The sequence below is a fragment of the Rhinatrema bivittatum genome, chromosome 4 (genome assembly GCF_901001135.1).
Source record: "Rhinatrema bivittatum chromosome 4, aRhiBiv1.1, whole genome shotgun sequence".
Lineage (NCBI taxonomy): Eukaryota > Metazoa > Chordata > Amphibia > Gymnophiona > Rhinatrematidae > Rhinatrema > Rhinatrema bivittatum.
Genome location: NC_042618.1, coordinates 439,392,161 through 439,418,468, shown reverse-complemented (window position 1 = coordinate 439,418,468; position 26,308 = coordinate 439,392,161). Strand labels below are relative to the sequence as shown.

Sequence of the window (26,308 nt, the reverse complement as noted above, 5' to 3'; positions counted from 1 at the left end):
CTTCTGCATCCCAGTGCCCTTGCGCTGTCAGCTCCTGACAGTGAGCTCCCCAACCATGGAGGCTCGCATCCGTCATCAATATTACCCAGTCCAGTGGTGCCAGGGAAATTCCCTTCTTTAGATGATCCAACTATAGCCACCGCTGCAGTCGTGAGAAGACCTACATTGGCAGATGGAGCCAAATTGAAAAGTCCAGAAACTGCGGGTTCCACTGAGAAAACAGGGAGCACTAAAGAAGGACGCATATGCACTCTTGCCCTCTGTACCACTTCCAAAGTTGCCGCCATTAAACCAAGTAGCTGCAGGTAGGACCATATGGTCAGGCGCAGAGTGTTCATCAAGAGACATAGCTGTGCCATCAACTTCTGAATATGAGCTTCCAGCAGGGAAAACCTTGCCCTTCTTCGTGTCAAACTGAATACCAACAACTAAGGTATTCCAACGACTAAGCAGGCTGAAGACTGCTCTTGACCAGGTTCACAACCCAGCCAAGCTCCTGCATCAAGGAGATCGCCTTGCAGGTCACCAGGTGGCTCTTCTCCAGCGACTTGGCTCGAATCAGCCAGTCCAAATACAGGTATACTAGTATCCCATCCTTTCTCAATTCTGCTGCAACTACCACCATTACTTTGGAAAAGGTCCTGGGAGTGGTGGCTAGACCAAAAGGTAGTGCCTGAAACTGATAATGGCGTCCCAGAACTGCGAACTGCAGAAAGTGTTGATGCTGTAGTTGAATGGGAAATGTGAAGATACGGTTTGGACAGGTCCAAAGAGGTCAGAAATTTCGACTGTAAGGCCATTATCACCGAACGCAATGTCTCCATGCAAAAAGGCGTCACCCGCAGATGACGGTTGACACCCTTAAGGTTCCAGGATGGGACTAAAGGATCCCTCTTTTTTTGGGCACAATGAAATAAATTGAATATCGCTCCGTATTTTCTTGAGACATGGGCACCGGAATTACAGCCCTCAGACTGAGGAACCTTGCCAATGTATTCTCCATTGCCTGCTGCTTCTGTGGGAAGTGGCAGGGAGAGACCATGAACATGTTCCGAGGAATATTGTGAAACTCCAGTGCATATCCTTCTCGTTTCACCTGCAGGACACATTGATCCAATGTGATCTCGACCCACCTCTTGATAGAAGAGAGAGAGGTGGCGTCTTCCTATCTCCTACTCCCAGGCAAACCTTCATTGGGAGGCTCGGGAGGATCCATTAACCAAGCCCACATCCCTTCTGGGCTGTCTGGGACGAAAGGACTGAGACCTACCAAAAGGTCGAGCCTTCTGAAAGGTTGCTCCTCTGTAGGGTCGAAAAAGCTTGGATTCCCTAGCACGACTTCATGCTAAAGGAGCGTGGTGTCTGCTTCTTATCCTTCAGTAATCAAGGAACTGGTGATTCACTCCACTTCCTGGCCAGTTTCACCACCTTGCTCCCAAACAAGAGCGAGCCTTTAAAGGGCAATTTTGTGAGGTTAGCCATGGAGGTCACATCGGCCGATCAATTTCTCAGCCATAACTGACACCTGGCCGCTATTACCAAAGCCACTTCTCTGACTGAGGTGTGGACCAAATCACAGCCTGCATCTGCCAAGAAGGTGACTGCTGGATCCATAACTGTCCTGGAATTCACCCCAGAGTCATCAACCTCTTGAGAGAGAAGCAAACAAGCAAGCCACCAGGGAACAACAAGAAGCTATTTGCAACTATTAAGAGACCTTTCAGCACAATGTAAATAACTTCTACTTTAAAGTTACTCTTACTCTTGTCTCCTTCCTCCCCCAGTTCTTGCAACCCTGTTTTATTGTAACTTTTGTTTCCTCAACACTTGTTAAATGTTCAAGGTTATCGCACCCCCTGTTACCTGTAAACCGGCATGATATGATTGTATCATGAATGCCGGTATAGAAAAGCTCTAAATAAATAAATACATTTTCACTGCTTCAGATACCTGCTTAAGGATAGTTTCAATCTTCTATCCTGTACATTCTTCAAGGCCACTTCTCCCTCCACGGGGATAGTATTACGCTTGGAGACTGCACATACAAGTGCATCCACCTTTGGAAAACTTAAACGCGCTCACCACTGGATCCAGAGGGTACAGGCCTTCCAAAACCCGACCTCATTTGAAATTAGCCTCTGGGGTGCCCCACTCAAGATCAATCAATTCTTGAATTGCCTCATCACAGGGAAAAAAGAAGGTTTTACGCAGAAAAACCAAAATGAGATTCTTCTTTGGCTCGGACATGGAATCTGCTCCAGGTACTCCCAGCATTTTCAAGGTCTGGGAAATCAGGGCCGGCAGTTTATCTCTATGGAAGAACCCATAGCATAGTCCTATACTGTTCTAATCCTGGAGGAATTTCACCATCCTCAAGAGTCAGGGTCGGCGTCTTCATCTGTGCCATCTGGATCTCTATCGGATAGTCTTGCTTCTGCTCTAGGAGTACTCTGGCACTTACCAGTAGGTCCAGGCAAGGTTTGTACCTGCGACTCTGCCCTGGGAGCATTGGAAGGGACTGAGGGCTGTGCCTGGATTGCAATCCCTGGTAAAATTCTACCGACGAGAATGTAGAAGTATCCAGACCAGGAGATATCTGAGGCATACTCACTCAACAGCCTTCCCCTGCTGAAGAATACATCAGATACATCAGGGAAAGGAGAAAAGTTCAAAGTGGTATAGTGAAATTAAAAGGTGAAAAGGATCAATGTGTGGAGAGAGACGAAGACATAGCAGAAATATTAAATGAATACTTCAGTTCTGTGTTCACTAAAGACCCTGGAGAAGGACCGTCGCTAGTTAACAAGAAATTAGAGGGCAATAGAGTAGATGTAACTCCATTTACAGTAGAGAATGTATGGGAAGAGCTGGGGAAACTGAAAGTGGACAAAGCCAGGGGGCCTGAGGAGGTTCATCCCAGGATACTGAGGGAGCTCAGAGATGTGCTGGCGGGTCCACTATGTGACCTGTTGAATAGATCCCTAGAAACAGAAATGGTGCCGAGTGATTGGAGAAGAGCAGTGGTGATCCTGCTTCACAAGAGTGGAAACAGAGAAGAGGCTGGTAACTACAGACCGGTTAGCCTCACCTCTGTGGTGGGAAAAGTAATGGAATCGCTGTTAAAATAAAGAATAGTGAGCTATCTACAGTCGGAAGAATTGCTGGACCAGCGGCAGCATGGATTCACCAGGGGAAGATTCTGTCAGACAAATCTGATAGACTTTTTTGACTGGGTAACCAAGGAATTGGATCGAGGAAGAGCACTCGATGTCATCTACTTGGACTTCAGCAAAGCTTTTGATACAGTTCCGCACAGGAGACTGGTGAATAAAATGAGAAGCTTAGGAGTGAGTGCCGAGGTGGTAGCCTGGATTGCAAACTGGTTGAAGGACAGAAGACAATGTGTGATGGTAAATGGAACTTACTCTGAAGAGAGAGCGATATTGAGTGGAGTTCCGCAGGGGTCGGTGTTGGGACCGGTCCTGTTCAATATCTTTGTGAGCGACATTGCAGACTGGATAGAAGGTAAGGTTTGTCTTTTTGCGGATGACACTAAGATCTGTATCAGAGTGGACACGCCGGAAGTGGAGAGAATGAGATGGGATTTAAGGAAACTGGAAGAGTGGTCGATGATATGGCAGCTGTGATTCAATGCCAAGAAGTGCAGAGTCATGCATATGGGGTGTGGAAATCCGAAAGAATTGTATTCGATGGGGGGAGAAGGGCTGATGTGCACAGAGCAGAAGAGAGACCTTGGGGTGATACTGTCTAATGATCTGAAGTCGGCGAAACAGTATGACAAGGCGATATCTAAAGCCAGAAGAATGCTGGGCTGCATAGAGAGAGGAATATAGAGTAAGAAAAGGGAAGTGATTATCCCCTTGTACAGGTCCGTGGTGAGGCCTCACCTGGAATACTGTGCTCAGTTCTGGAGACCGTATCTCTGAAGGGACAGAGACAGGAGGAAGGCGGTCCAGAGAAGGGCGACCAAAAAGGTGGATGGCCTTCATCAAATGACTTATGAGGAGAGATTGAAGAATCTAAATATGTACACCCTGGAGGAAAGGAGGAGCAGGGGTGATATGATACAGACTTTCAGATACTTGAAAGGTTTTAATGATCCAAAGACAACGACAAACCTTTTCCGTTGCAAAAAAATCAGCAGAACTAGGGGTCACGATTTGAAATTTCAGGGAGGAAGACTCAGAACCAATGTCAGGAAGTATTTCTTCACGGAGAGGGTGGTGGATGCCTGGAACGCCCTTCCGGAGGAAGTGGTGAAGACCAAAACTGTGAAGGATTTCAAAGGGGCGTGGGATAAATACTGTGGATCCATAAAGTCTAGAGGATATGAATGAAGAGAAGAGGCATGGGGGTGGCTTGCGGGAATGACGGATACTACCTGCAGATTAATATCCTTATTCAATAAACTTACACACGGTTAATGCAACTCCAACATTGCTCTATGCTTCAACAGCAAGAGGAAATGTGGAAAAAAAGGATTTGCATCCACATAAAAGCAGGGGAGTAGCTTGCTTGTTACGGCGGTTACTACCCAAAACCAAAAATGCCTGATACTTCACTTTCAGTGCATATCCAGCATAGCTCTCTGCTTCAATGGCAGGGGGAATGAAGAAAAGATTATTTATATTCAACTACCAACAAGGTCTGAATTATATAGTCTAAGTAAAACAAATAAGCATGGGTGTAGCTTGCTTATTACGGTGGTTACTACCACGAATGAAGCCTGATACTTCACTTAGAATACATATCCAGCGCAGCTCACTGCTTCAACGGCAGGGGGATGAAGAAAAGAGGACTTGTATTCAGACAACCAACAAGGACTGCGTTGCACAGACTGGGTAAACAAGCGTGGGAGTAGCTTGCTTATTAAGGCGGTTACTACCCCAAACCAATTAGCTAGATACTTCACTTAGATGCAGCTCCAGCACTGCTATCTACGATGGTGGGGGTGGAAGGGAAATAGAACCAAAAAAGTTATTTAAAGGGACAAGAGTAACAGAAAAGTATGAAAAAAAAATAGAAATAAGTGTTAAAGCTTGCTGGGCAGACAGGATGGACTGTTTGGTCTTCTGCTGTCATTTCTATGTTTCTATATGTTTCTATGTAAGAACCAGTAAGGGGAGTTCCAAAATCAGGTGCCCACCTGAAAGGTCTTTACCCAGACATAAAACCTGCTGGGAAGAACCAGGCTTAGTGAAATCAGAGGAAGATAATTCTCCCTGAGCCTCTAAACAGCGCGGGCACACCTGGTTGAGATGCCTAATTATGAAAGGCAGTACAAAGAAAAATGTGCTTAGATTTCTTAGATATAGGCGCCATTAGGCCAGCAGCAAGCAGACGGCGACTGGAAGCATTCTTCTACCTTTTTTTTTTTTTTAAGATGTCTAAAAATTCTAGGCATTCAAAAATTAGGTGTCCAACACCTAGGCATTTCACACCTACATGTTCCAATGCCTAGGCTTCCAAGACTTAGGTGTCTCTAGGATAGGCACAGTAAAAAAAAAAATTAAGCACACAGCAGTGCTCAACTTGTGCGCACAGGTAAGCAGATGGCCACTTAAGGCAATGCTTAACTTGGACGCACAGACTATTAGGCCTGCCTAAGCATCCAAAAAGTAGACTCACACACCAAACTGACAATCCTGTAGAGGGCAGCCTAAAGAAAGCACGTGAAACGCTATTGAGGCCTTCAACACGGCATGCAGCAAAAAAGCTTCAGAGTGGGACCTAGTCTACAGAGGCTGCTCAACCCGTCATGCTGTTCATGTCCCTCAACCACCCATGGAGCGGAATGAATGTCAGAACGGAGCGCTAAGCACGGAGACCGGGGGAAGGAAGAAGCCCTACAGCAAAAAAACCCTCCTTTTCTGTCTTTCTATTTCTTTCTTTTTTTTTTTTTTTTAATTAAACTTACCTGAGCTCAGCCTTACCTGGCTGAGTAAAGAGACACTGTCTCCAGCTGCGGGGGGAGAGGGCATTTGCAGTCACCGCCGCGCTCGGCTTCCTGCACTTGTTGCATTTCAGCTGTTTAACAGCTAAGTCCACATCAGCTGAAAAACCAGCTACCGACCACGGAAATAACAGGAATTCTCAACTGGGGGAGGGACCTTTAGGTATAACCGCAGGAGAGTGGGCAATCCTTATTTCTCCTTTTTTTTTTTTTTTTAAATTGAAGCAATCCTCAGTAGGGAGATGCACATCCACCATTTGCTGGAGTTAGAGACATCAGCCTGCCAGTGTTCTCCGCAGGGTTATATATACTGTGATGTCAGTTTGTTCCGTCTCTATCTGCTGATAGAGATGCCCACTTGTCCTGGAATCATCTGACTAGATGCTAAGGATTAAATCCCAGGAACCCTGAGTTCTAATTTCATAGTCTAGCCTCTAAACATCATTACACCTTTGAATCTCACATACATCTCCTGTTCTGTTCAGCTATTTATCATCTTCTATTGTATAGGTCCAAAGATGACCACCTCTCTCACTGCAGCAGTTGCAAGTTCACTGTCAGAAAAAATATCAGAAACTATCGGAAGTGACAAAGCAAGTGCACCATTGACACCAATTCAGATCCATTTCATTAAAAATATGATACAGGAAACCCTGGATGATTTCAGGTAATTTCATGACATGGCATAGGGAAAACATTTATTACATTGTCTGCTCTTGGCAAAATGGCAGTGCCTCTTCACCCTGAATTGATGTACACTCATTTGTTCCTTCATGTTTGATGTACAATAATGCAGACTCTGCTTTTGTGTGTGTGTTTGCTGTGTACATATGAATGTTAAATATGCTGTTTCTTCTAATGTCTGCCTAGTATAAATACGTGACAGCTGACAGTAGTGAATGATGCTGTCTTAGGTGGAGATTCTTTATATAGGGTAACCTTGCAGCTGCAGGTGTTTATGTACACTGATAAGATTTTTGGAATAAGTACATAAAATGTTACCTTAATATGAAAAACTGGAAAAATCGATACTGTTCTCACACTGAACCACCTTTTATAGGCTCTATCTACCATTGCTCCTTTATCTCATATGTCTCTCTGTATTTGATATTGTTTAAGAGTCATCCCAATCTTCACGTGGCTCACACTTTTTCAGCTGTTAATAGTTACCGTGTTTGTGAACCCTTGCTCCCAGTTCCATGATACCCTGTTCTTTGTAATGCTCCTTGCAACTTTTGTGTTTTTCTCTGTAAACCGATATATGTAATTTTCACATGAATGTTGGTATATAAAAGTTCAAAATAAATAAATAAATAAGGATCTGGCCCATTCAAGGCAAGGGAAGTTAATACGGATAGTGAAGACTTCATAATGGTAGATTACTCAGTACACCTGCAGAGCTGTATGTATAAAAGAAAAAAGCAAATCAAGAGTTGTTCTACTGGAATGGAGACATTTATTGTAGATTGTGAATAGCAAGGAGGTAGGTAGTGAGAGAGGAATGAGATAGAGGGGATGGGACATGGGAAGGAGCAGAAGGAAGAGGAGGGGGGGAAGTGGAAAGGTCAAGGGGGGAAAGAGTACACACAACCCTCTTTCCGCCCCTGCACGCAGTCCACAGCAGAGAGATCACCTTCAGGGCAGGCAAGAGACGTTCCTACCAACTATAAAAACAAATAAATTATGATTGAATTATTGGTAGGCACAGAGGATTTTGTTTGTAAATCTTCAATCAGTGATGAAAAAGGAGGACAAAAAGTAAATGTAGAGCCTCTGATTTCCTATGGCAGATTTTTCAGAATTCTGCGGCAGTCTTGTAAATGTGTATAATTTTGCTAAAGATTCACATCTGACTGCAAAAAATTCAAATTTTTTTTATTGAAAACAATTAATGTGTTTAAAAATGTTTAAACGATATAGAAATAAAAAATGTTAAGTACAATAATCATCAATCTAAGTTATAAACATTTAACTGTGAAACATTTTTGTTTTGAATTGAATTAGTACATCTATCCTTTTTTATATTTTCTTGATAAAGTCCTTGTCACCTTTCCAAGTTATGAGCCTATATATGTTAAAAATGCCCTCAACATCAGCAGTTTATCATGTAGTTAATTACACAGAAATGTATGTGCACATATATGGTACACATGGTAACAGATACAAAAGGGGTTGAATTAGCACAAGTAGTGCCAAACATAAAAGCTTCTATGAATTAAAATGTAATGCCCTTTCTGTCGGCTGTGAGACCCCCAGCAGTTTCAAATTTCCAAAAATATAACAAGGCCTTTTATAAATGGTGTATAATTGGCCATATAAACAGGTACAAGAGCCATGTGTAAGATGAAGTTCTTCTAAAGGCACCTCACTCCATGAATTAAATCAAAATAAACTGTGGTTTGATTTAAGAGATTTTTCCGAGATTATGCATCTTGACTGTTTTCTCTGTCTATTCCACCTTTTCACCTGCTGTTCCCTTCTGGCCAGGAGAAGGTGGGGAACAAAAGGTCTGGATTAGGGTGAGCAGTGCCTCTTTTATTTGCTACAGCCTCATACCCACTCCTGTTGGCTGCAGGATGTTTACCAGGTGAGGGGCTGGGGCTGGAGCAGAAGCAAATAGAGCTGAGACTAAGGGAAGGCACTCTGTAGCTTTCTTCAAAAGATTGGGTTAGGAGGTGGGACAGCTTCACGTATATTGATTTTGTGGAGGTTGTCAATTATGTTTTTACAGCTGGTGCAGAATGCGGCAGTTCGGGTTATTTTTAATTTTTCCGAGGACAAGCAGGATGGTAGTCCTCACATGGGTGACATCATCAGATAGAGCCCCAATGCGGAAAACCTGAGCATGCCTTATACCATGTGTCCACGCAGGGTCCCTCTTCAGTCTCTTCTTTTCTGCGGGGCTGTAAGCCTCGCGGTCTGATTGAGCTCACTTTGTCTGTTTCTGGCCTAGTGGTAAAAATGTTTTTCATCGCAGTTTTTTGTGGTTTTTGGTATTGTTCCTTTGCCATGTCCCTCTCAGTGCTTCCCTTTAATATCCTTGTCAGGGTTTTCAGTGTTTCTGGTAAGTTTCCTTTTGCGGTCAATTCCCCCCTCGGTGGTGGTGCCCCGGTACCCACCAGTCATTGACGGCCGCCGCCTTCGTTTCATGTCTGCAGCTCCTTTTTCTTTCGTTCTTTCATGGCTACGTCCGGTTTTCATCAATGCCCCCGGTGCCCAAGGACCATGTCCATTATGGATACTCACAAGAATTGTGTTCTGCCTGGGGGCATCACATGACATCTGGGTTTATCGTTTGTGCGCCGTGTTTATCATCTTTGGCATCTGCATTGGGGAAAGACCAGACTGAGAATCGAGTGAGCCTAAAACCATCTGCACTGGTCCCCGTCGTGGCACGATGCCAGGTGCAGGAATGCACTGAATATTGCCGTGATGCCCCCAAAGTGACCCCGTGGCAAGGAGGGCCCTTTCTCTATTGATGCCAGGGTCGGTGATGGTCTCTCCCGATCCTGGTGCCAGTCGCCGATCTACCTTGTGGGTCTGAAGAAGATCTGGCCACCCCCTCCTTCCTCTTTGTCGGAATTGCAATGTTTGAGAAGGAGCTGACAAATTTGAGCGTCTGGTTTTCGGCCCGACAGCCGCGTGCCGAATTCAAATTTTTTTTTTTTTTTACTCTTCGGGACCTCCGACTTAACAACGCTATGATATTAAGTTGGAGGGTGCACAGAAAAGCAGTTTTTACTGCTTTTCTGTGCACTTTCCCGGTGCCGGAAGAAATTAGCGCCGACCTTTGGGTCGGCGCTAATTTCTGAAACTAAAATGTGCAGCTTGGCTGCACATTTTTCTTTCTGAATCGCGTGCGCATACCTAATAGGGCCATCAACATGCATTTCCTTTTACCATAAACCTGTACATAGTTATCTTATATATTATTTTGCTATTACTAGTAATCTATTTATGTTCTCCTGTAAAAAAAAAATTCTTGTTAATTGTTCCTTGTAAAGGCCTTGCCAAAATGATAGTTATGCTATCACAGTTATAAGTTATTTGTAAACCGATACGATGTGCAAACGGCTGTCGGTATATAAAAGTTCCAAATAAATAAAATATTAGGTGCTGCGGGTTGGACGCGCGTTTTCCTCCCCTTACTGAATAAGGGGTAAGGGAAACGTGCGTCCAAGAGCAGGTTAACAGTACACTCCGTTGGAGCGAACTGTACTGTAGCGGCCTGTAAATAAGGTAAAGGTATTTCTAGAAGTGCTTAAAACTTTTTTTTATTAAAGTTATTCTAATTTGGTCTCCCTGGTAATGTGTGTTCTGTCCCCAGGAGTGGTACATGTTTGTATCTGTCTATATTGTAGTTTAACTGTGTTTAGTGCAGTCCTCCCTTCTGAGGACACTTAATACTGAAGCACTGTTTGTAACCTATGATAATCTGTGAGCCTTTGCCTTTAAGAGGCCCCCTCCCCCTCCACTTTCTCTCACCATCGGGAGAGCTTGAATCCTACTCAATCTAACTTAAGTTTTCCAGGGTGTCTTATAGGTTCAAAGGGCTGCCCTTCATGCTCCCCCTGTGTTACATGGTTCTTAGGCTTGCTGCCATTGGACCCTGTCCCCTGCCTCTAGCTTGTGGAGGCGTTTCCTTTAACAGCTCTTGAAGAGAGTGCAGTTTGCTCCATGCTTGCTTCCGAGTAGCAGCGCTCTGTGTTAACCCCTGAAATGGATTGGGTTTCACCTTCCCTTTATCGCCTTCTTCTAAGGACTAAATCAGCCTCAGATTCCTCTTATCTTCCCACCCTTGCAACACAAGAAACTCCATTCTCCCTTCTCCTACCTTATCTCCAGTTACCAAAGATTCTTGCCTGGGGCTCGCATTTGAAATGCAACAATTGTGAGTAGAATTTACTTGTACAATAAATAATTTCAGACTTACAGAATCTTTGTCATGAGGACTGATTGGGGGGGGGAAGTTTAGCTGCCTGGATAATAAAACACGGATGTTTTATCTGAGCCAGAACAATGTGGGTTATGGAAAGGGAACAAGATCCAAGTTTGAGATATGGTGATAGCAGCAGGTAGTGTGAATGTTCAAGTTCTAGCAACCAGGGCACTTTGGATAATGATTGTTAATACAGTCCTTGTCATCTTCAAAGGAGGCACTAAAATCTGTATCATGTTGGAATTATTGGGGGTAATTTTTAAACCTACTGTGAGGCTTGCAGACTGTATACTTTTCAAAGGGAAATTCCATGTAGAGGTTTCCTTTTGAAAATCCCAGGGACTGTGGACAGCATGCACAATGAATCCATATACATTTGTATCTGCTTTGAAGCAGGATATTTTACCTACAGAAGAAAATTTTTCCAAAATTTTTTTTTTTTTTACATAGGTAAAACAGCAGTTTATCTATGTAAAAATCTTTGAAAATTGCCCTCATTTTGATAGCTCATCAAGCTATTCCTAAAAGATTTTGTTAAATTTGTGGCCCAACACCGAGGAGCTTTACAACCAAGTTTGAATATAAAAAGATGAAGTGATATGCTCAAGCGAGTGGAACTGGGCCACAGTCTCCAAGTTTGTAGTTGTGTATTAACTATTACACTCCAGGCAAAAAGAAAATTGGTTTGATAATTATAGGTAACTGCAAACTGTCAATTAGATGATGTGATTCACTAGAGTGCTGTGTCCTTACAGAGCTCATGGGAGAAGGTTTGAATTAAATGCTGAATTTTTAATGAGTTTTGACCCTCAGTGCTTGTTATCAGAGCATGCAACTTCTAGTGCTTCCTAAAAATGATGCATCTTAAGTTTTCTACCCAAGGGGATGCTTCTCAGTCAGATTAAGAATTACTTTTTATTACATAAAACAAAGTACTGTAAAAACAAGACAGCAATCTAGAGTAAGTTACATAAAATATAACTACAATATTTGTATGATTTTGCAACACTGGATTTTTGCTGGAAAGTAATATTTTTTATTAGAATAAATGCAAACAATTGTTTATGTAGAATAGGTCTAATAGAAGCACATTGCATAGTTTTCCTGTGTCAAGAAAGTCAATTTAATTATCGTTATGAATGCTTTATTGTACTAAGCTTATACGGATGGTAACCATGCGTTGTGGAAGCTATGTGAAGTCTGAGAAAGCAAGGCGCTCATAGTCATCAGTTCAGAGACCAGGTAACTAGCAAGTCTAAAGAGAAACCTGAGGCAAGCAGTGAGTGATGGTCAACATCTTGGTTTGCCACGTTAAACAAATGGCCAGTGCAGCAGCACTTACTGTGAGATGCAACATGCAAACATACAGTTTTTTAAAGGAGTGATGGTCTCTATATCCCTATTAAGAAATGTTGTGATGGCCAGGTTATAGAGAGGAAGAGGAGGATGAGGCCTATTCAGGGAAACCCCTTGGCAAAGTTCCATAGCACCTCGGCTTCAGAACCCCCCCCCCCCCCCCGCCCATCACCACCATCTTGCCGTAATCTGTTCACTAAACTGAAACCCCTCTTAACACTAAACAACTTTTGCACGATCCTACAGGCACTGATATTCGCAAGCACAGACTATTGTAAAGCACTATTACTTGGGCTACCACAATCTACACTTAGGCCGCTGCAAATACTACAAAACTCCGCCGCAAGAATTTTAACTGGAAAAAAAAGAAGGGACCACATAACTGGAACACTCGCTGAACTACATTGGCTCCCAATAGAACAAAGAATACAATACAAAGTTCTATGTATAATCCATAAGCTAATACATGAGGAAAAAGCCGACTGGCTTAACACAGCTCTGCGCGTACACGTCCCTCACAGAAACCTAAAATCTGCAAATAAGGCCCTACTTACTGTCCCCTCAGTCAGAACAGCACGGCTCACTCAAGTTAGGGAAAGAGCACTGTCACTGGCTGGCCCCGTAATATGGAATACCATGCCCCTCGAATTAAGGCTCCAGAGAAATCTGAAAATCTTCAAATCTAATCTGAAAATCTGACTCTATAAACAAGCCTTCGATAAAGACAAAGTGAAGGAGAAAAACAATTGATTAAGTTGGACGCACCGAACAAACTCATAGTAATGTTAATCTTATACCGTTGAGAAACTGTCATACCAAATTGATTAGCTCACTTAAACTTTTAGCTTATTGCAGTATATTGCTACCGAACTATGTCGGCACATACTCAAGTTGTAATCTATACCACTCATAATTGTTATCGTGCCTATATGTAAATCGTTGTGATGGTTCTCCAACTTAACGACGATATAGAAGAGTTTTTAAATAAATAAATAAATAAATAAATAAATAATAAATAATTGGTAGTGAACAGATTAGGGCAGATTTCTGGTTGCCAAAAACTTTGGTGTTTAGGAAGGTTTACTAGGCTAATACAATTTTTTAAAAAGTAAAAGAAGGAGGATCCAACAGAAGAAAATAGGATAAAGCATAAATGTTGGCAAGTTAAATGTAAGACATTGATAAGACAAGCTAAGAGAGAATTTGAAAAGAAGTTGGCCGTAGAGGCAAAAACTCAGTAAAAGCTTTTTTAAATATATCCGAAGCAGAAAGCCTGTGAGGGAGTCAGTTGGACCGTTAGATGATCGAGGGGTTAAAGGGGCACTTAGAAGAAGATAAGGCCATCACAGAAAGATTAAATGATTTCTTTGCTTCGGTATTTACTGAAGAGGATGTTGGGGAGGTACCCGTACCAGAGAAGGTTTTCATGGGTAATGATTCAGATGGACTGAATCAAATCACAGTGAAGGTAGAAGATGTGGTAGACCTGATTGACAAACTGAAGAGTAGTAAATCACCTGGACCGGATGGTATACACCCCAGAGTTCTGAAGGAACTTTTTTGAAGGAGTTAATAAACATGTGGATAAAGGTGAACCGGTAGATGTAGTATACTTGGATTTTCAGAAGGCGTTTGACAAAGTTCCTCATGAGAGGCTTCTAGGAAAAGTAAAAAGTCATGGGATAGATGGCGATGTCCTTTTGTGAATTGCAAACTGGCTAAAAGACAGGAAACAGAGAGTAGGATTAAATGGACAATTTTCTCAGTGGAAGGGAGTGGGCAGTGGAGTGCCTCAGGGATCTGTATTGGGACCCTTACTTTTCAATACATTTATAAATGATCTGGAAAGAAATACGACGAGTGAGATAATAAAATTTGCAGATGACACAAAATTGTTCAGAGTAGTTAAATCACAAGCAGATTGTGATAAATTGCAGGAAGACCTTGTGAGATTGGAAAATTGGGCATCCAAATGGCAGATGAAATTTAATGTGGAAAAGTGCAAGGTGATGCATATAGGGAAAAATAACCCATGCTATAGTTATACAATGTTGGGTTCCATATTAGGTTCTACAACCCAAGAAAGAGATCTAGGCATCATAGTGGATAACACATTGAAATCGTCGGTTCAGTGTGCTGCGGCAGTCAAAAAAGCAAACAGAATGTTGGGAATTATTAGAAAGGGAATGGTGACTAAAACAGAAAATATCATAATGCCTCTGAATCGCTCCATGGTGAGACCGCACCTTGAATACTGTGTACAATTCTGGTCGCTGCATAGCAAAAAAGATATAATTGCGATGGAGAAGGTACAGAGAAGGGCTACCAAAATGAAAAGGGGAATGGAACAGCTCCCCTATGAGGAAAGACTAAAGAGGTTAGGACTTTTCAGTTTGGAGAAGAGACAGCTGAGGGGGGATATGATAGAGGTGTTTAAAATCATGAGAGGTCTAGAACGGGTAGATGTGAATTGGCTATTTACTCTTTCGGATAATAGAAAGACTAGGGGACACTCCATGAAGTTAGCATGTGGCACATTTAAAACTAATCTGAGGAAGTTCTTTTTTACTCAACGCACAATTAAACTCTGGAATTTGTTGTCAGAGGATGTGGTTAGTCCAGTTAGTATAGCTGTGTTTAAAAAAGGATTGGATAAGTTCTTGGAGGAGAAGTCCATTTCCTGCTATTAAGTTCACTTAGAGAATAGCCACTGCCATTAGCAACGGTAACATGGAATAGACTTAGTTTTTGGGTACTTGCCAGGTTCTTATGGCCTGGATTGGATGCTGGACTTGATGGACCCTTGGTCTGACCCAGTATGGCATGTTCTTATGTTCTTAAATTAATAGCAGTAACATAGAGCAACATCATGGTATGAAAATAGAAGAACTCAAGTTTCACTGCAAGTTGCTTATGATATACAGAACACAGTGCCAGGGGTGGATTGGCCTATCGGGGGATCAGGCATCCTCCGGTGAGCTGGTTGATCTGGTCACATGGTCTGCGAGCACGGCCGCGACAGAGCTGTGCCCGGCAGACCACAGGGTATTTCCTGGGCTGGCCTGGGCGGAAAATCCCCGGGCCGATCTTTACCCGGAATCCACCCCTGCACAGTGCATTCAGAAAGAATTCAGATCCCTTCACTTTTTCCACATTTTGTTACAGCCTTATTCTAAAATAGTATGCATTTCTCCCCCCCCCCCCATTCTATACACAATATCCCATAATAACAAAGCAAATCAGGTTTGTAGAAGTCTGTGCAAATTAATTTAAAAAATATATATACAGTGGACCCTTGAGTTACGACCAACTTGGCTTACGACCAAGTTGTCCGGTTTTGAGTTACAAACAAATTTCGAGTTACGACTAAAAGTTTTCCATGGAGAGAGAGAGTATGCCCTCATACTAGGTAGGTATTTGTACCCCTATTTGAGGCCTACCTAGTTACTCGAGGTGAGGTGTAGGTATTAGTGCAGGGGTTAGTAGGTATTAGTGTAGGGGTTAGGGGCCACTTTGACATGCAGAGTGTGACGTATGAACAGAACAGTGCACTCTTGTGAAGATTTGATGACCTTCGGAGTGAGAAAACACATCCAAAGATGAGATTTGTGCAATGTTCTCTCAACCTAGCTTGATGTTACCCAGGTAGAGAGTCCATATGCAGATATTGTAAAGGAACTGGGGAGGAGATGAAATTGTTGTTTCTGGTAGGCTAGGCACATTTTATAACTTTTTGGTGAGTACACTAGGAAATTATTGGTGTTTCTAGTAATTACAGACATTATATAACCATTTTTTATTATAGAAATGGTTAGGTAAGGGGTGCTTTTTGGAGGGTTGGAATGCATTATGGGTATTTCCATTATTTCCTATGGAAAAAATAGTCCTGACTTACAATCAACTTGAGTTGCAACCAGCCCTCTGGAACTAATTGAGTTCGTAAGTCAAGGGTCCATTGTATATCACATTTACATAAGTATTCAGACCCTTTACTCAGTACTTTGTTGAGGCATCTTTTGCAGCAATTACAGCCTCAAGTCATCTTGGGTATGACACTACAATCTGTGAATTTTCTCCCATTCTTTGCAAATCCTCTCAAGCTCTGTCAGGTTGGATGGGGGACCGTCGATGTACAGCTATTTTCCGATCTCTTCAGAGATGTTCGATTGGGTTCAAATGTGGGCTCTGGCTGGGCCATTCAAGGACATTCACAGACTTATGCCGAAGCCGCTCCTGTGCTTAGGATCGTTGACCCGTTGGAAGGAGAATTGTTTCCCCAGTCTGAGGTCCAGAGTACTCTGGAGCAGGCTTTAATCAAGGGATCTATCTGTACTTTGCTCCGTTCATCATTTCCTCAATCCTGACTAGTCTCCCACTTCCTGCAGCTGAAAAAACATTCCCATAGCATGATGCTGCATCGCCATGCTTCACCTTAGGGATGATATTTGCTAGGTGATGAGCGGTGCCTGGTTTCCTCCAGGAATGATGCTTGGCATACAGGCCAAAATGTTCAATCTTGGTTTCATCAGACCTAGTGAAACTTGTTTCTCATACTCGGAAAATCTTTTTAAGTGCCTTTTGGCAAACTCCAAGCGGGCTGTCATGTGCTTTTTAATGAGGAGTAACTTCTGTCTGGCCACTCTACCATAAAGGCCTGATTGGTGGAGTGCTGCAGAGATGACTGTCCTTCTGGAAGGTTCTCCCATCTCCACAGTGGAACTCTGGAGCTCTGTCAGGGTGATAAGAACATAAGAACATAAGAAAATGCCATACTGGGTCAGACCAAGGGTCCATCAAGCCCAGCATCCTGTTTCCAACAGTGGCCAATCCAGGCCATAAGAACCTGGCAATTACCCAAAAACTAAGCCTATTCCATGTTACCATTGCTAATGGCAGTGGCTATTCTCTAAGTGAACTTAATAGCAGGTAATGGACTTCTCCTCCAAGAACTTATCCAATCCTTTTTTAAACACAGCTATACTAACTGCACTAACCACATCCTCTGGCAACAAATTCCAGAGTTTAATTGTGCGTTGAGTAAAAAAGAACTTTCTCCAATTAGTTTTAAATGTGCCACATGCTAACTTCATGGAGTGCCCCCTAGTCTTTCTACTATCCGAAAGAGTAAATAACCGATTCACATCTACCCGTTCTAGACCTCTCATGATTTCAAACACCTCTATCATATCCCCCCTCAGTCGTCTCTTCTCCAAACTGAAAAGTCCTAACCTCTTTAGTCTTTCCTCATAGGGGAGCTGTTCCATTCCCCTTATCATTTTGGTAGCCTTTCTCTGTACCTTCTCCATCGCAATTATATCTTTTTTGAGATGCGGCGACCAGAATTGTACACAGTATTCAAGGTGCGGTCTCACCATGGAACGATATAGAGGCATTATGACATTTTCCGTTTTATTCACCATTCCCTTTCTAATAATTCCACATTAAATTTCATCTGCCATTTGGATGCCCAATTTTCCAGTCTCACAAGGTCTTCCTGCAATTTATCACAATCTGCTTGTGATTTAACTACTCTGAAGAATTTTGTGTCATCTGCAAATTTGATTATCTCACTCGTCGTATTTCTTTCCAGATCATTTATAAATATATTGAAAAGTAAGGGTCCCAATACAGATCCCTGAGGCACTCCACTGTCCACTCCCTTCCACTGAGAAAATTGTCCATTTAATCCTACTCTCTGTTTCCTGTCTTTTAGCCAGTTTGCAATCCACGAAAGGACATCGCCACCTATCCCATGACTTTTTACTTTTCCTAGAAGCCTCTCATGAGGAACTTTGTCAAACGCCTTCTGAAATCCAAGTATACTATATCTACCGGTTCACCTTTATCCACATGTTTATTAACTCCTTCAAAAAAGTGAAGCAGATTTGTGAGGCAAGACTTGCCCTGGGTAAAGCCATGCTGACTTTGTTCCATTAAACCACGTCTTTCTATATGTTCTGTGATTTTGATGTTTAGAACACTTTCCACTATTTTTCCTGGCACTGAAGTCAGGCTAACCGGTCTGTAGTTTCCCGGATCGCCCCTGGAGCCCTTTTTAAATATTGGGGTTACATTTGCTATCCTCCAGTCTTCAGGTACAATGGATGATTTTAATGATAAGTTACAAATTTTTACTAATAGGTCTGAAATTTCATTTTTTAGTTCCTTCAGAACTCTGGGGTGTATACCATCCGGTCCAAGTGATTTACTACTCTTCAGTTTGTCAATCAGGCTTACCACATCTTCTAGGTTCACCGTGATTTGATTCAGTCCATCTGAATCATTGACCATGAAAACCTTCTCCATTACGGGTACCTCCCCAACATCCTCTTCAGTAAACACTGAAGCAAAATAATCATTTAATCTTTCCGCAATGGCCTTAACTTCTCTAAGTGCCCCTTTAACCCCTCGATCATCTAACGGTCCAACAGACTCCCTCACAGGCTTTCTGCTTCGGATATATTTAAAAAGGTTTTTACTGTGAGTTTTTGCCTCTACAGCCAACTTCTTTTCAAATTCTCTCTTAGCCTGTCCTATCAATGTCTTACATTTAACTTGCCAATGTATATGCTTTACCCTATTCTTCTGTTGGATCCTTCTTCCAATTTTTGAATGAAGATCTTTTGGCTAAAATAGCTTCTTTCACCTCCCCTTTTAACCATGCCGGTAATCGTTTTGCCTTCTTTCCACCTTTCTTAATGTGTGGAATACATCTGGACTGTGCTTCTAGAATGATATTTTTTAACAATGACCACGCCTCTTGGACAGTTTTTAGTTTTGTAGCTGCTCCTTTCAGTTTTTTTCTAACAATTTTTCTCATTTTATCAAAGTTTCCCTTTTGAAAGTTTAGCACGAGAGCCTTGGATTTGCACACTGTTCCTCTTCCAGTCATTAAATCAAATTTGATCATATTATGATCACTATTGCCAAGCGGCCCCACCACCGTTACCTCTCTCACCAAGTCCTGTGCTCCACTGAGAATTAGATCTAAAAATGCTCCCTCTCTCGTCGGTTCCTGAACTAATTGCTCCATAAAGCTATCATTTATTCCATCCAGGAACGTTATCTCTCTAGCGTGACCCGATGATACATTTACCCAGTCTATATTGGGGTAATTGAAGTCTAATCCAAATAAAGAAGAAGCAAAACCTTGCACATCTGCAAGTCAAAGGAGACACTGGTGCAGGACAAATCTTATAACCACCAAAAGTTTCAATATATATTTTTTATTATTATGGTTCCGAAGAAAGAAGTGTATCAAAATTATAGAGGCAACTCCGTAACTCATATACAATGAATTATGACGGTCCCCCGACACGGTCCCGTGTTTCGCTAGGCTGCATCGGGAGGGACCATGGGTACAGTGAATCTATGATATAAGACAAATACCGTTTTCGCGCCTTTTTCCTTCTTTAAATGGCTGTCACCTGTGAGGGCGCTCGCACTCCGGGTATCACTTTTAAAGGTATGTGTACTGCTTTGTGGATTTTGATAAGTAGCCTGTTCCACCACATTTTTATATTTGATTTATATTTCTCTTATATCATAGATTCACTGTACCCATGGTCCCTCCTGATGCAGCCTAGCGAAACACGGGACCGTGTCGGGGGACCGTCATAATTCATTGTATATGAGTTACGGAGTTGCCTCTATAATTTTGATACACTTCTTTCTTCGGAACTATAATAATAAAAAATATATATTGAAACTTTTGGTGGTTATAAGATTTGTCCTGCACCAGTGTCTCCTTTGGTAATTGAAGTCTCCCATTATTACTGCAGTACCAATTTGGTTAGCTTCCCTAATTTCTCTTAGCATTTCACTGTCCGTCTCACCATCTTGACCAGGTGGATGGTAGTATACCCCTATCATCAGGTTCTTGGTCTCTTCCCTGACCAAGGCCCTTCGCCCCCAGTTGCTCAGTTTGGGTAGGTGGCCAGCTCTAGGAAGAGTCCTAGTGGTTCTGAACTTCTTCCGTGAAAGAATGATGGAGGCTACTATGTTCTTCGGGACCTTCAATGCTGCAGCAATTTTTTGTACCCTTCCCCATAACTGGGCCTCGACAAAATGCTATCCCAGAGGTCTACAGACATTCCTTCGACTTCATCTTTGATTTTGTTTTGACATGTACTGTCAACTGTGGTACCTTATATAGACAGGTGTATACCTTTCCAAATCATGTCCAATACATTCAATTTACCACAGGTGGACTCCAGTCAAGTTGGAGAAACATCTCAAGGATGATCACTAGAAATAAGATGCACCTGAGCTCAACTTTGAAGGGTAGATTTTAAAGAAGCGTGCGGGCGTACATGTGCACCCCATTTTATAACATGCACACGCATGGCCATGCTGCCTTCCCCCGTTCCTTCCCAGGCCGCTCTGAAATCTGGGCGGCCTGGGAGGGAACATCCCTACCCCCCACCCCACCTTCCCTTCCCCTACCTCCCCCGCCCTATCCCCCACTACCTTTTTCTTTTTCTTTCTTGTTTTAAGGGCCCTGTCACATGGTAGGAGCACAAGATGGCGCCGGCAGTCCATTGCTCCTACCATGTGACAGGGGCCGACCAATGGCACCGGTAGCCCCTGTGACAGAGTAAGGGCAAAGGCTATCGGCGCCATTTTAAATACTGGCAGCCGACGGTCCAAGTGCAGGAGATCGCTCCGGACCCCCGCTGGACCACCAGGGACTTTTGGCAAGTCTTGGAGGGAGGGTCAGGAGGGTGGGGGGTTGTAGTTAATTAAATTTAAAGGGTTGGAACGGGGAATGGGGACAAAAAAAACATTGGTTGTAGTTTGTTTTTTTGGTTTTTTTTTAATATTCACTCCATAAGACACACAGACATTTCCCCCCACTTTTGGGGGAAAAAAGTGTGTCTTATGGAGCGAAAAATATGGTAACTAGTTTGCGGATGATACAGAATTATTCAGAGTAGTTACCGTATTTTTCGCTCCATAAGACACATTATATTGAAAAGTACCGGTCCAAGTACAGATCCCTGAGGCACTCCACTGTTTTACCCTTTTCCACTGAGACAATTGACCAATTAATCCTATTCTCTGTTTCCTGTCTTTTAACAAGTTTGTAATCCACAAAAGGACATCACCTCCTGTCCCATGACTTTTTAGTTTTCTTAGAAGCCTCTCATGAGGGACTTTATCAAACGCCTTCTGAAAATCCAAATACACTACATCTTACCGGTTCACCTTAATCCACTTGTTTATTAACCCCTTCAAAAAAATGAAGCAGATTTGTTGGGCAAGACTTCCCTTGGGTAAATCCATGTTAACTGTGTTCCATTAACTCACTTCCTCCAAGGAAAGAATATTTTCATTCAAACTGACAACCAAGTTTCCGTGTTCTGTGTAATCTACTCTCCAGTACGGTGTCCGGGTTGCTTATTTGGTAAACACTGCATTGCAACCCTCAGCTTGGGACTCTCTACATATAATGACCAGTTCAGCCCTGTTTATCAATGGAAAAAGCAAGTTTGCTTACCTTAAACTGTATTTTCCATGGCAAGCCATTACCTGGCTAGAATTAGCTCTCAAATCGACTGAGTGGGCTCATAAGGCAATGCCCGAGTGGAAATTCCCACACATGTTCAGTAGAGCAAATGTACTAGCTCAGAACGAGAAGCCCGTACGATGCCACCAGGTGACGTTACTCACATGTAATAGCTAATTCATCCTTCCGTCTACGGAAAACACTGTTTATGGTAAACAAACTTGCTTTTTAATGGGTAGACAGATGAGGGAGGGATGCAAAGGGGCATTAAACATCTAAATACAGCTTATATAAAATGTATCTTGGTCTCTGACATATTTCCTTATGTAAATGCATTCTCTTTACTCATTTTTCATTCTCCAGAGAAGCATGCCATCGAGACATTGTGAATCTACAGGTGGAGATGATAAAACAATTTCATATGCAACTGGTAGGTACCAAGTAGAATTTAAAAATGCATGCTGATCAAAGAGTACTTTCTATGAAGATCCAAATGCTTTTGGAAACTTTTGTGACTATCACAGAATGTTGTAAAGCTGCAAACATAGGACCAACCCCTGTAGCTTAGGTCTCCTAATCATTGTAGCCAATATGGGTTGAGCTTGTCACTTAAGTGATGGGCTTCGGTCCCTGAGGGACAGAGGACAATTGAACAGCATCTGAAGGATCTGGACTTAAAAGCAAGCTTCTCTTTCAACCCTTGGGCATCCAGAGGGACCTGAAACTCTTGGTACAGACATCCTGGAAAGATTTGAGAGAGAGGTTAAAAAACTGGTAAAACTGAAAATAAATGTACAAAAATGGCATGTAGCTCTATATCTACATTCCTAAACAGCTTTTTGTCATGTGGAGATTTCATTAGGGCAGTAGCATTGGCGATTTGCAGTGCGTTTGTGGTTAATGTCAGGAAATCCTGACTTTACTCACCAGAAGGTAATGAGCTTTTTTGAATTCATTGAGAAGTCGCTCTTCATTTTCAAGCTGAAACTCAGAATGAGAAAAAGAAAATAGATTCCAGGTCGTGAAGTTAATGGGAAGGGAAGAAAATGAACTTGGAACCACATGAAATTGAGTAATTTGCTTTTCATCATGGATTACTGTGGTCAGTATGAAGGTTTCTCATTCCAGAATGATTGCCCCAAGTCATCTTGTAACTTTTAGGGTAATGATATTGAAATGTGTATATTTCAGATCCTCAGGTGGTATTTGTTTGACAAGAGAGATGCTGCCTGATCATGTATGTTTATTAAGTAATAGAATACTGTGGTAAAAAAGACAAACCATAAAATATATTTTGAAGACCTTACAAACCCCTGTCTGTCAGTGAGTGTAATTTTTTTTTAGACATGGCTTTAAATTACGTAGAAGGACGTGGGAGAAAAATAGGAAAATATTCCAGTTATTCAAGCTGTACCTCTGAGATAGGAAGGAGTTTGGGAGGGGAGAGGTCTTTCAGGAGATAAACTAAAAAGTGTGCCTGTATGTTGTTTTCTGACAGTCAGAAAATTCAGAAATTCATGCAGAAGAGAGTTAAGATATTGGGTAAGAATGGAATGAATGAAACTGTGTTCAGTTTGCTTCTAGTCTGTGCAAATAGGATATCTTGCATGGTCAGATATGGCCAACTCAGTTCCCAATGAAAGCAAGAATGGTTCACACCTGTATGCAGTGAGGCTTGATTTTTTTTTTCTACGTGTGTTAAAACATTTTTCTTTTTTTAAATTCTGCTGAATGACTATGCTGGGCACTGGAGTCTCTTCCACTGATGACAGTGGGAAGGGAGGTCTCCTTTATGGTTGAACTCTTCAGTGATGCATTTTAGTCAGCACTTGGATGATTGAGACCACCAGCCTCTGCCCCACTGTGTGAAGAGGTCGCCTGTATTATCCCTCTCCTGGTCCCATCGGCTCTATCACTCTGCTAGTGTGTCATTAGCTCCACCTTCATTCATAATTTATAAGGAGATATAGGAATATTGTCTTGTGAGCTAATCCTTGTCTCACCGAATTTTAACGGATTGGATGGGAGAAATTGAATGAACTAGTGATATACAGATATTGTTTCTTTGCAGTACATGCCAGATCAGTTTATTATGTCCCCTGCCAGCAGATGAAGACAGAGGTGAAAAAAGCTCAAAGCTGACTTCACTTCCCCTTTAGGGTTCTGGTGCTGCCTTCAACTATTTAGTATTTCTCTGTCTCCAGCAGATGATGTAGACGTATGGACTGGTGCTTCAGCTAGGAGTAGGCCGCGGCAGTGGAGCATAAGCCAAGTCTTGGGTGTGCTCTGGGAGACAGTGCTGTTAGGGCTAATTCTCCTTTCCCCCTTGGGAACAAACTCAGTTTGGGGGTCTGAGGTCAAGCACTGTGTGGTCCCTGGTGACTTTGTTCCCTTGGTGTGAGTCTGATAGCATTCTCACCTCCTATTCTGTGAGTATCAGGGAAGCAGTAAAGTTATTTAAAAAAAAAAAAAAAAGGTGGCAGCGCAGCCTCTTTCTTGTACTGCCTCCTGGTCTCCAATTTTTCCCTGCTAGTTTTGGACTTTGTCAGGGGGTCTGAAGTGATTACCCATCTCGGGTAAGTCATAGTGGCTCAGTGTCAGCTGGTGCATTCTGCCTGGCTTGCGAGTAGGCAGGCATCAGGCAAATGGATGCGATCTGTGGAAGGTTGGCACACTGCTAAACACAAAGGGGTAGATTTTTAAAAACTGTGCGATCGCGTACTTTTGTTTGCGCAGCAGGCGCAAACAAAAGTACCCTGGATTTTATAAGATATGCACATAGCCGTGCGTATCCTCTAAAATCCTGGATCGGCGCGCGCAAGGCTGCCGATTTTGGGCAGCCGGCGCGCGCCGAGCCGCGCAGCCTGCCTCCGTTCCCTCCGAGGCCGCTCCGAAATCCATGGATTTACGCCTCCCGGAGGGAGACGTAAATCCACGCGCACCAGCGGGCTGCTGGCGCGCCGAGACCCAACCTGGGGGCGGTTCCGGAGGGCGCAGCCATGCCCCCGGAACGCCCTGGCCCGAAACCACGCCCCTGGGCCCGCCCCCGAAACGCCGCATCCCGCCCCAAAACGCTGCGTCGTTCGGCCCCGCCCCGACACGCCCCCGACACGCCCCCGTCCAAAAACCCCGGGACCTACGCGCGTCCCGGGGTTCTGTGCGCGCGGGCGGCCTATGGAAAATAGGCACGCCGGCGCGCAAGGCCCTGCTCACGTAAATCCGGGCGGATTTACGCGAGCAGGGCTTTTAAAATCCGCCCGAAATTGAGTGGGTTCCACAGTTCAAGCATTTATAGTGGAAGGGCAGTGCTGTAGTGAATGTGGAACAGGGCCTTGTTGGCACTCCCATTTTGGTGGGATCAACAGACATTTTATCATGCCAAAAATAAATGTCAAGCATACCAGGTTTTTTACCTTCCTCTTCCCTCCAACAGTCAAACAGGGAAATTGTGGGGACTACGTATTTACCCTCCAACATGCCAGAGCCTGTGTGGCTGCACAGAGCCTGTGTAGCTGCAGTCTCTACCAAGTTATTTCAGCAGGCAACCTCACAGTCAGGTTGGAGGTCTTCTCTCCTGTCCTCTCTAATAGCAGAGCAATGAAGGGAACAGCCTGCAGAAATGCTCTCTTCCCCTTTAAACAGTAAAACTTCCCAGAGGGTCTTTTAAGACCAAATTAGGCTTCTGAAGCTGTAGATGTTCCTAACCTGTTAAAAAAAAAAAAAAAGAAAAATCCTAGGGTGGTTCTGCTTGACAGCACCCTTTGGATTCTTTCTTTAACCCCTTCTAGCTCTTATCCATGTTCTCACATAGAAGAACTTTTGATTATTCTTGGCAACATTTGGGATGTTAGAGCACTCCACTGGCTGAGACAGTCGTAGGGAGTTGGCTGGACAAGGGGAGGAGGCGATAGCCAGTCCAGCAGACAGGAGGAGAATGCCTCAGTTGGGAGGTTGTTCAGGAGAGAGAAGCTGGTAACACTTAATTTCAGAGCCTGATCTTGTGCAGCTCTTGGATGATCAATAAGAGGCAGTAGTCCATAGGAGATCCCATATTTCTGAATACTCTTAGGCCCCGTCCCTAAGAGCTTCCTGTTACATCTGACTATTGATGATTTCAGTTTGAAACACCTGGTTCCAACTTTAAGATGGCCAAGACGATGAGAGATAGTAACATAGTGTATGAAGGCAAATAAAGACCCAATGGTCCATGCAGTCAGTCCAGCAAATTGTTTAGTAACTGCAGCTCTGTTCAGTTACATCTATGCAAAAATGTTACATCCTCTACCAATTAGCAATATTCTGTGTTTATCTCATGCCTTTTTTGCATTCTTACTGTCTTCACCACCACTCTGAGAGAACATTGCATGCATCCACCATCCTTTCAGTGAAGAAATATTTCCTGACATTCTTGCTGAGTCTACCCCCTTGGAATTTCAGATCATGACCTCTTGTTTTACAGCTTCCTTTCCATCGGAAAAGGTTCGAATCTTGTGCATCATTTATATTTTTAAGGTATTTATTTAAAAATTTA

General features: G+C 43.0%; 1 protein-coding gene across 4 annotated transcripts in view; it reads left to right on the top strand.

The window, feature by feature from the left end:
• NEDD1 (NEDD1 gamma-tubulin ring complex targeting factor) overlaps positions 1-26,308 on the top strand; it is a 123,135-nt gene that overhangs the window by 89,994 nt on the left and 6,833 nt on the right. For all 4 annotated transcript variants that reach the window (XM_029601551.1, XM_029601555.1, XM_029601552.1 and 1 more), the window contains exons 13-14: positions 6,485-6,641; positions 22,141-22,207. In XM_029601551.1, the coding sequence (XP_029457411.1) occupies positions 6,485-6,641; positions 22,141-22,207 (224 nt within the window). The remainder of the gene's footprint in view (positions 1-6,484; positions 6,642-22,140; positions 22,208-26,308) is intronic.